Genomic DNA, 11620 nt, shown 5'->3' on the forward strand with positions numbered 1-11620 from the left:
TTGGAAGTCCTCAGAAATACCATTAGGCAGTATCTCAGTACAGTAATCCCAACCAGTTTTCTCTTGTAATAATCTGTACTCATCTGCTCTGATAGGAAAGCTAATGTCAGTGAAATGAAACATGGGGCTGGACACTGTATAAGCATGTGGTTCATTTGCATTGCACTCAATTGTGGTCAATCGTAAAAGATGGAAGAGAAGTGAAGTGCAGAAGAAGTTAATCCAGCTGCATTATATTGAGCTTTTCCCCGAGAGCAGCCCAGCAGGACTGGTGCAGCAGCCTGGAGGCCCTCAGAGAGACGTGTTCCTACAGCCGTTTTAATGGCTCTTTGGCCCAGTGGCCCGTATGACTCTATTAAAGTGACAGTCTGCCATTAAGCAATGACAGAATCACCACATTACCACTGGGTCACTCACCATCAAAACACCTCCAGATCAATACTGAGGTGTGGAGCGAAATCTACGAGAAAGAACACTTTGTGTTAAATTGGCTTTCCTGGTCCTTTGTGCTTTATGTTGACCAAAAGTAACAAACTATATTAGGTTATAGATGAAGGTTGCCATTTTTTATAGATCCAATAAAGAGTGTAGCCAAAGGGTAATTTTCATGTAGCCTTTTCAAGGCGTGAAAGGTGCTTGAATTTTGGATAAATTGCTTGAAACTGTATTGTCATGACGTTCATGATAAGATGTTATGTTATGCTGTGAGGTTCTGGAAAAAGCTTAAAAATGTATCTTGAAAATATGTGAAAAGGGAACATGCGTAGGGAGTATATCATTACAAAGAGAGTGTGACTTGTAAGTTTCCTTTCATAGAAAATGTTATCTGATCCTCTATCTGGCCTTCAACCCCTGCAGCTCCAGGATGCTCTGAAGTGCCAGCAGTGCCACAAACAATTTAGGTCCAAGGCCGGCCTCAACTACCACACCATGGCTGAACACAGCACCAAGGTACATCACACGCATGCATACATATGAGCTAGTCATATTCCAAAGTTCGGTTTAATAACGGGTCCCTTAAGCTTTATTTTTGACCCGATCTGCTCCCTCATCCATCACTCAGTAGTCCAGATGAGGATGCTTTTGGAACACAGCGGTCTTATGTTTCCTCACTGTCACACTGACCTACTGACCAGGGTGGTTAGTTACTGGACACCACACCGAAGCACTGCTCCCGTTCAGTATGAGGTCAAACTTGCACTTGTGACTCCATGTATGGACATCCACCATACCCTACTGCTGGTGTCAGCTTTCACTGTATTTGGTGAAGGATGTTGTGCATGTACACATACACATACATTTAGTTTCCCATGAGCTATACTGCGTTTTATCTTGTGAATATTCATCGTCAGCTGCTGTGCCCTTCTCTTAAAAAAATCTGATCTCGGGGGTTCGTAAAGGATCAAACATTTGAACTTGTATTCTTGTCCTTGAAGTACTCACATTTCTCCCTGCAGCTGTCTTAACTCTGACAGCAGATAGCTTCATTAAGATATTATCACGACACTCCTGCATTAGAGCAATGGTACCGCTATGAAGTTTGCTGAATAATTCAACACTGCCTGTTTCAAAAAGTATCATGAAAGATTAATGAACGTACGTGCATCAACCCTTGCAACATGCGGCATTAGAGTTTGTGTTTACGTGAGCTTTCTTTCCAGCAGTATATGACAGTATATAGTGTGTGAACATGCATGGATACGTGTGTGAAGGGCTTTAGGTGTCACCGTCAGTTTAAAAGTGATGACAGATGGCTGCGCGGTCTGTGTCAGCCTGGTTTAACTGTTTGATACAGCCATTTGTCTTCAGTTTGGACCTGTTGTACTCCGACTTTACTGAGAGCATTCCAGTCTAACGGAGCAAGAAGCCACCAGCTTTGTGTGTGTGTGTCTTAAAAGTGAGATGCTCGAAGGTAGTTTTTCTCAGCAAAATACCGAACCTTTTTTTTTTTTTAATTAGTGAAAACATTTGTGACAGGCTGAGAGCCGTCACTGTGTTCATCCTGTGTTTCTGTGTTGGCGCCTGTGATTGTGCCGATCAAAGAAGGCTTTTATCATTCGCAGGTGTGACCGGTGTCAGAAGCGTATTATTTTTTAAAATTTTTAAGTGTGTTTTGGGTCGGGTTTTCGAGCAAGCAGGTCATTGAGGCCTTTTTATATGTATTCATATACATGTTTAAAGAGATTTTTTTTTTTTTTTTTGCGTTTTTTTTTTTTATATTGTTGTCAGATATGTTGTTTTTGTAAATGCACTCAGATACAGTATTGTATTGTCCAATGGTAGTTGATCTTTATAATGATATAGAGAATGTGATTATGTACTACTTTTTCTGCTAATTTTTTCATTAGTTTTTGTTAATGTTGCTGGTCGTGTTACCTTTTGTTGAATCTTCATTGAGTCTTCTCTTGTTTATGAGTTACGAAGTTACTTGCTTGTTGTATATGATTTGACTTGGCGTTTCCACTCACCTCAGGACCATCATGTGCTCAGTGTGGTCACGTGGCACAGCCCGAGTGCAGTGTAGGGAAAACACAGAGGGCCGACAGAAGGACAGGGGTCACCCACTGAGCTTGACCTTGATGTTGCTGTTGCTACTGTGATGCTGCCACCTATTGTCTCACTCTCTTTCTCCTGTGCTTGCTCTTTTGCACTCATTCTGTCTCTGATAGAGGCATTAAGAATACATGCTGATGCTGTTTCATGCCCCCAGTGTAAATCAGTGGCTGAGCTGGTGTCTGTTCTCTTGCCCGCTGGCCTGAGGATGATTTACTCGAAGGAGTTAAGCTCTGTCACAGTTTCCCATCCGCTTCTTACCTTTACAGAAAAACTTAGGTTGTGTCTCAGTCATCTCAGCCCTTTCTCTTCGTGTTAACACATGAGAAAACACATGAAGTCCGCTCCACTGGGATTCCTCACTAAGTCCAGACTCTCTCCAGTCCCCTGCACTTCTCTTCTTTCTCCTCCCTGGCAGCCCCGCCATCTGTTGTTCTGGTCTTGGCTGGGGTTTGGCACAAGCCCACGGTCGAGTGAAAACACGAGTCTGACAGTTGTCATAAACATGCCTTGAGTAACAGCCTCACCATGAAACCATTTAATGATCCTGGCACAGTGTGAACACATGAGATGGAAAACACATTTTCATCACCATTTTTTTTCCCAAGTCAGGAGGGAGGGGGAGTTGACGTGGTGGGACACGCTTACGCGACGTTGTGTTTGTTCCCCTTCAGCCCTCGGGGAGCGAAGGCCAGACGGGCGACACGCACAAGGAGAGAGAAAGGCTGCGCCTAGTGCTCAAACAGATGGGACGAATCAAGTGTCCTACTGAGGTATGCACCCCCTCTTTCTTCCTGTGTCCCTTTTCTCTTTTCCTTTCTCTCATTCTTCACTACTTCTGCTTTCTGGTGTCCTTCATTTCCATTGCCTGACTTTCCTGTCTTTTCATGTCACATTTTCCTCTCTCCACATCTGCCAGTTTCGATTTGGTTTCTCCCTTTTCCTCAGGCTCCTCTTTTTTGCGTCTGCCTCCTTATACCTCTCCCTCTCTCTCTCTCTCTCTCTCCTTTTTCCTTTATGCCTTGTTCTTGACATGTTGCCCAAAACCACATCAACACTCTGCTTCCCATTACTCACACTAGAGTGCAAAAAGGCAGAGAGAGCTGCAAAAAATAGACTCTCTGCTGTGACATGTCCTCACACTGAAAAATGAGCAGTTTCCTCCTGTTATCTCTGTCGTTTTAACAGTAGCCGCAAAATATTGACCAACTGCTGTAATATTGTGCCATTAAACCTACACTTTGTTCCGCTTACCCAATTTCCTGCTTAATCTGTGTTTTCATTCTGTCTCATTTCTGTCACCGGCCTCACACGATCACACAACACACACACACACATATACATATACATATACAGGGCTGTTCAGCCCACTTTTCCAGTCTGATGGGCTACCAGTATCACCAGAAACGTTGTGGGGGAGAGTTCTCTGACGATGAGAAGCCTGTGTTTCTGTGCCAGCGCTGTGGAAAAACCTACCGCTCCAAGGCCGGCAGAGACTATCATGTGCGCACCGAACACTCCCCAACTGTTACAACCACCATGACAGCCACGACCAACAACAACAAGGACAATATCACTGACACCAACAACAACACCGGCAAAGAGAGGGTAAGATCGTAGTTATAGCTGTGCTTTTTTCTGTTTCCTGCTTTGTTTTACTGTGATAAGTTTCTAAGTTTGTCGACATTTTCCACTACTGCTCCCCCAGATTGTCTCTGAGGAACTTCCATCAGGAGGCAAGAAGGAGCAAAGCCAGCCTGAGAAGAAGGACTGGCAGGAGAAAGCACCATCCGTCCAGCTCAAGGAGAAAGAAAGAGAAGCCAGGGACAATGACAGGGAAAAGGAGAAGGAGAGGGGGCGAGGCAAAGAAAAAGCAGCACAGAACCAGAGCCAGGGGGATGACTTTGAACGAACCCCCAGTGGCAGAGTGAGGCGCCGGTCAGCTCAGGTGGCGGTGTTCCACCTGCAGGAGATAGCCGAGGATGAGCTGGCTAAAGATTGGGGCACCAAGCGCCGCATCAAGGATGACCTGGTGCCTGATAGCAAGAGGGTGAGGACAAGAGAGCAGGTGCACCGGTCACATTATGATCCACATTCCTAGCAGACATAAACACATTTGCACAAGTACAAATCAGATCAGACTGACACACATCAAAGCCAACATTTCAGGTGCAAGTGCTGCGAATGAATCTGTTCCTCAGTCTTTCTTTTTTATACACTTACTTGAAAACTAGAACACCTCCAAGAATACTGGAATGTCTTTTACTGATGTAAATATGTAAATGTTCTCTTTTACATAGTTAAACTACACCCGACCTGGTCTCCCCAACTTCAGCCCAGAGCTATTAGAGACGTGGAAGAACCAAGTCAAGGAGAAGGGCTTCATCTGCTGCACCAATGAAGTAAAGAGCATTGACTGGTTCAGTGTGTCACCATCTATACAAAATCACTTTCCATATTTGAACTTAACAAAATGTTGATTCAGAGACTTGAACAGTGGCTTCACAAATAAAAGGCTGTCAATTTCACATGGATGTTTGTTTCTCTTTCATCACAGAACTGTGAAGCTGTGTATTCCAGTGTATCAGGACTGAAAGCTCACCTCGCCAACTGCAGCCAGGTACAAAACACTCACCTGCAGCACAGCCACTGACCTGATTACGTTTGTCTCTTCAGCAACACACACATGCACACAAGTGGAATTCCCGCAGAATTTTAACCTAGATTCGTACTGTAGTTCATAGGCAGGTCACGATTGTTGTTCTCATCATGACTTCTATTTTTGGTAAATCATTTTTCTGCCTGTGTACTTGGCCTCTGCAGTCTACCTCGACTCTACAATCTACTCCACAATAAAATACAAGACAGCATGACAATAAACATGATGGCAAAAGAGAAATTTCAAAGACAATGTAATTAAGTCGTAAAGGCTAACCTTTGATTTGAAAACATTGTGAGGCTGACAAACACATTATAGCAACGAGACCTAAACAACGTGACCTAACTTTAGTAGCCAAACATATAAAACACTCAACGCCGTCTGACCTGAATCTTTTTTATGAATCTGAGTCATTGTGGAAATAGGCGCAGATGCACAGGCTTCATTTCTAAATCATGGACTTGTCATTAGCACTAGAGGAACATAGAATAACACATTTAAACGACCACGTTTGCACCAGAGCAGCTGCCATTAAGCACAACCCTGACACAACTTTGGATATAATTAATGCTGTGCACGCACATGTGCCTGTAAACCATCATCTCGGTGATAACTCAGTCATCATTATTAAACTTCACATTGATGAGCAATGATTTATATACAGAGCTCATATTGAAACAAACCTAACAAGTGCCTTGCAGTTCAGAGTGAAATGAAACAATCATTAACATGGAGGTAATCAATCAAATCTAAACACAATAATCATAGTTTTCATCACTCTTCAATAATTTTAAATTTACTTCATAAATGCGCTTTTACTGAATGCTGTGCACACAGCGAAATAGTAACACAATCAAATTGTCAAGTAACGTAAACAAACAACGTTTTACTCTGAGGTTACATCTCTCCCCCCATATTTCATGTCCACTTCATCAGTTCAACTGTAGCTATCTCTTGAAAAACATGTGTACACAGTAGAGCTGTCAAAATTGCTCCAAAATGACATTGGAATATTCACTCTAAAAAAAAAACACATTGTTCTTACCATATATTCTTCCTTCATAATTACCAATTTATGTTCGAGTAAAGTGTACACATTTGTTTTACATGGTACACATTATTTACACATCTGGCCCCTGCTGGTAACTCATATCTTAAGGTAATCTGCTGTGTAGCAAGTGAAATGCTGTGGTGTTAATAATAATGGCTGCAGAATCACCAAGCATGCGTTGCTGTGGAGATTGTTTTAATCTGAATTACATGTACACTCTGTGTGTGTGTGTGTGTGTGTGTGTGTGTGTGTGTGTGTGTGTGTGTGTGTGTCTGTGTGTTGCAGGGTGGTGGAGAACTGGGGAAGTACAAGTGTCTGATCTGTCAGAAGGAGTTCAGCTCGGAGAGCGGTGTGAAGTACCACATCAGCAAGACACACTCACAGGTGGGTCAGTCTTAGCTCAAAACTTTTTTGTTTCACTGAAATCTATTAATATACATTAAAATAACAAGTTTTTGCAATGTCACAATTTAGCAACTTGGGGAAAAAAGGACTGGAAATGAGGGGGAAGTTATCTTTTCAAACACATGTTGAACATTATTAAAGGGTCTTTTACCCAAATTATGTTTCCCTAAACCTAATCAAGTCATTTCTGTTGTATTTTAGTTCCCAAAACCTAAGCAAACAGTGACAGAAAACTGACACGCAAAAACAGAACATAATCACTGAACAGTATAATAATAAGTTTCAAATTGTACTCAACCTTGAGTGAGAGAACAATATGCAGTATTCTTCACTGTTTTGTAAGTCTAAATGATGTTCCTGGAGCAGCATTGGTTATGATGTTCTAGAAACGACACCAACACCTCGAAATCACATACACCAAGTGTATACTGACCCTACGTCAAGTGTTACTTGTGGAAAAACAAGATGCCTATGTTGTCCAAACAAGTGCCTCATTTGTGGAAAAAATTGAATCCCAGTAAATAGCAACAATACTTTCCCACAATTTAACACCTTCTTGAGTAATTCCCATTTTTTGAGGGGCTCCATATGACTGTACTCAAATATGGTTGTTTACCCTGCTGACTACAGTAGAAATATGCTCCTGTTTCTTCTTCAGAGATTGAGCTGAGCATTAATGGTGTGTTTTAATTACTTAGAACTGGTTTCGTGCAGCAGCCAGTCAGGTGGTCTCCAGTAGCAAGAGTAAAGTACCGGAGAACAATGGGATCAAAGCCGAGGTGAGGAATGGTGCCACAACTGGTAAGAAAAGGGGCCGCAAGCCCAAAGAGCGCCCTCCTGTGGCGGCCCCCCTCCAAACAAAAACTGAAGCACCCACCACCACTCAAAACTCAACCCCTGCTGCGAGCCCTTCCTCGGGCCCAACACAGTCCCCAAACCTGATCCCCGACCCAACGGACAGTGCTAATTCAGCCCAAAACAGACAGCCCACATCCTCCGCCGCTAGAAGAAGCAAACCCAAGAGGCTGTTGTTGTCAGAGTAGCTCTACATTTGTCGACCCAGGAGCCACAGAGGATGCTTACTGTAAATGTTGCGCCAGGAAGCTAAAGGACCTTTCTAACTCAACATGAGGACTTGGCACTGAGAAGAAAGATGAATCAACCATTAGGAAGTAAAACTTTTACTAGAGACTTCAACCTTGGTTTGAACCCCCCCAGAGTTGACATGTCTACTGTTATTAACAATACTCATGTGACAGTAGTGTTTTATTTCTCCATTCCACTTTTTGTCCCCCTTTTAAGGCACACGTTTCAGCTTCTGTACTCACAGCAGGGGTGTCAGTGGTCAGCCCGGATGAAATCCTGACTTCCATGTGGATAGCGTTTTTTGTTTGTTTTTTTTTGTTATTCCAAACAAATCCAGAGTAATTCTCTCTACAAGATTCATGTTGTGTTTAAGAGGTTTGAAAAAGGATATTCTATTAGCATGGTGAAGTCATTTAATGATAGCTAGTGTTTTCACATTTTTTTTTCACAGATATACTGTACTGTGTACATAAACATTATCAATATCTATATATCTATATACTCAAAGCAATGATGCCATCTGTCATTTTCAAGCCTGACACGTCCAATAAGATCATGAGCAATCACAATTTTTGCAGTGTGTTGTAGTGTGCAATGTTTTCAAAGTTGATTTTTTAAATTTCTTTCCAGTTTTACTTTTAGTCCTTGTTTTCGTTTTTTTTTCCTTTCATGTTTCAAGTTGGCAAATGTCATATAAGCTAAAATGTTGGTCAGTCATTAACCATATCTCACTCTGTTTTTCATACAGCTGTGTGGCTATCATTTCAGAGACATTTGTTTGTTTGTTTTTTAATTTTAATCCCAATCACACAAGGATGAAAGGTGTCTGCTTTGATGACCCAAATTAAGTGTCAAATGATTATTTTCCACAGTTCTTTTACACTGAAGTTAATAAGCAGAATGACCCAAAAAAGTGATTGTTTGAGATTTAAGTTAGTCACAATAACACTTGAGATGGCATTGTTTAATTGATTTTAAACACTCGACAAAAAGAAAAACTTGAAGTATCCTGTCTAAAATAGGACTGGAAAAGCTAAATGTTGGACAGAAGGATGAATTTTGTGTGAAGCTTGTTGCACCATTGCAGCACAATCAAATGATGTGACACCATTTTAAAAAGAGGCCGTATTTTGGCTACTGCTTTAGCTTGAATCAAAGAGCTGAGGAGAGAATAAAAAATACTATCTTTTATAGAGAGGTTGAGGAAAATGATCTTTTATTAAACAGAAAAAAAAAATTGCAAATGAAGATTCACTTATAATGATGTATATGAATAAATTCCTGGATGCTCAAAGTTATTGCCTTGCACTTTAACCCTTAACCCCTCTCGCTCCCCTCTTGTATTTTTGCACTCCTAACCTACTGTCTGTTAGGCTACAGGAGCGGGAATATTTTACTGAGACTAGAGGAAAAAATAAACTTTTAATTTGTCTTTACATGGGTAATGAGCAGCATGGTTAACTCTTTCTAGATAGTTTGTGTAATCCAACCTGACCGTATAATTATGACTCACCACATAAAGCCATAACAGGTCTTGTTGAGGCTGCTCTAATGTTAGTTTAGCTTCAGATTAAAAAAAAAAATCAAAACAAACAACAATAATCCAATATTATTACACATCTTTTCAAATCTAAAATGTGTGCAATCAGAATATTTTCACTTTAACACATTTAAAGTAGATACTTGAATCCACAATTATATATTAATGATTTGAGCTAATGAAAAAAAAAAACATAAATATTTGATTTATATTTGCAGTCTATGTCCATAAAAGTACAGACTAGCTTGCTTAAGAAAAAAAAGACAGATCATAAATCTATTTTATATTCTCTTATGTGTATTACCTAGATAGCAATCTGATAGCTTTGGATAAAGTTGTGATGTGAGGATATTCTGGTGAGATAATAAGGGTGCTTTACTTGCCACTCTACCTTAAGGACCTGATACATCAGTGGGTCCGTTTAATCCATCCTGCCATTTCCTCCTTTTTCTGGCAAGTCCTCTGAATTTTTTGCACCAACAAAATGTCAATGTCATCATTTTGAATCAAGCACTGATGTCAGCGGAACATTTTCAAGGAAATTTGAAGTTTATGTGTCCCAGGTGGTGTCATCCCTGCGCCGTGACCTTTTATATTGTAAAGCAAAGATTTGAGCTGAATTCCTCCGTCATTAATCAGCTGATGGAGTTTATTCAGGTGGGGATGATTATGCATGTGTCTGTCTCTGTTAACGGGATGGACCTTTATCTATCCAGGTTAAACTGATGGAGATAAGTTAGACAAGCACTGATCGGTCCTCGGACCTTTTCAATATGAGTTGTCCGGACCTTGTGTGTGTGTGTGTGTGCGTGCGTGTGTGTCTGTCTGTGCGCGTGTGTGTATAAAACAGTTAGCACCTTTGTAATGACTGGATGTCAGAAATGGTAACACTTTACGTTGAGTGTTATGCTGTGGCACAGAATCAGTTCATCAGCTGCTTGTTACTCGTTTCATTAATAACGTCACATTGACCGTGTTTACCTGACAAGCTTTGGTGTTGCAATATGATAGTTAGGCACTGCTTTTAACAGTGGGTATTTTATATTTTATCACACCCTTTACTATCTGTCTTCCTACGATGTGGACAACACATATCTATCCCGCAGTGTGAGCTAACTGCAACATGTTTAGAGAGTACAGCAATACACCATATTTAGCTGGTTTTGTTGGCTTGCTGATATTTTGATATTGATGTGTCTTCTCAAAATTGTATGGCTTTTTTCACTCCCCCTTCTTTTATTTGTTGCTTTAAAAAAATGCTTTTTACATATTATGAAATCTAAAACAAATAAAAAAAAAGGTTGAAGAATTTGTAGACCACAGGAGAACATTGTAGGCCTATGTGTCGGCATACACTGTTATTTTATCCATTTTGATGATGCACATAAATTGAGCTTTTTCAGTACACGATGACAAACACATTGAGAGAGTCCTTTATTATTACCTACTCAATATGGGACAACAAGGCATATGTATGTGTGTTTGTTTCTGTATTTAGTGCACTTACTATACCATGAAATAGGCTTGAATTAGGAGTGTCGTTGGAGCTTTCTAGTTACCCTGACTGTGTGTGGTGTGACTTTTGTACCTGGGGAAACAGCAGGCTCAAGTGTCTTCCCTTTGTCAGCAATGTTATTTCCAAAACCCAAGGTTAATCCTTGGAAAATCCCCATTAGACAGCCTGAGAATTTAACCTTTTTATTTGGACAACAGTGGTTGGGTTTGTATGCTACCTACTTCAAAAGCAGGAAAATGGCATCCGCCCCTGTTGTCAGGGCCATCGTGATGAAACTGTTGAGAGTTTTAAGAGATGATGTTGTAGCTTATAACTGGTTATGATATATAGGTAACAGGTGACTAATGATGTATTAAAGATTTCCATATCTGAAATTAAGCTGTATAGAACCTAACATAGGAGGCCTCAACACCTCCTTTGAGTCTGAACTGTTACAGTTTTTCTCCCAAACTTGTTGTATTACCTGTGCATTAGTATCCCTCAACTAATTAATAAAAAGTTTGTTGACTAATTTTGTGTTAACTGTGTCAACTCTGAAGTCAGTTCAAGATAACTGCTATTTATAGCAAAGTTACAATGGATGTATAGTTAGAATGTAATATTCTTTTCTCTGACTTACACATAGGTGCACCTAATAAGAGTAATAATGGCAGAACTCCTCTTTGCCAGTTTTGGCTTATTGCTAAAATGTGATTATAAAACTGAATAATTAGGCTTTCATACCTACATGCGGGTCTCATGGTGTTAAGAGTGTGCCAAGTATTTCACATTTACGTGCAGGCTTGTATCATTATGTGGGCTTTATTATGA

The 11620-nt window shown here is 40.6% G+C and overlaps 1 protein-coding gene across 5 annotated transcripts in view; it reads left to right on the forward strand.

Annotated features, from left to right (window-relative positions):
• Positions 1-11321, forward strand: part of znf512b (zinc finger protein 512B) — a 30621-nt gene extending 19300 nt beyond the window's left edge. For 4 of the 5 annotated variants that reach the window (XM_037103006.1, XM_037103009.1, XM_037103008.1 and 1 more), the window contains 8 exons: positions 859-951; positions 3228-3326; positions 3910-4161; positions 4262-4603; positions 4854-4955; positions 5111-5173; positions 6549-6647; positions 7367-11321. In XM_037103006.1, the coding sequence (XP_036958901.1) occupies positions 859-951; positions 3228-3326; positions 3910-4161; positions 4262-4603; positions 4854-4955; positions 5111-5173; positions 6549-6647; positions 7367-7711 (1395 nt within the window). In that variant the 3' untranslated portion in view covers positions 7712-11321. The remainder of the gene's footprint in view (positions 1-858; positions 952-3227; positions 3327-3909; positions 4162-4261; positions 4604-4853; positions 4956-5110; positions 5174-6548; positions 6648-7366) is intronic. The other variant, XM_037103007.1, reaches the window with a different exon arrangement.
• The last annotated feature ends 299 nt before the right edge of the window (positions 11322-11620 follow it).

This window comes from Acanthopagrus latus, chromosome 7 (assembly GCF_904848185.1).
Source record: "Acanthopagrus latus isolate v.2019 chromosome 7, fAcaLat1.1, whole genome shotgun sequence".
Taxonomy (NCBI): Eukaryota; Metazoa; Chordata; class Actinopteri; order Spariformes; family Sparidae; genus Acanthopagrus; species Acanthopagrus latus.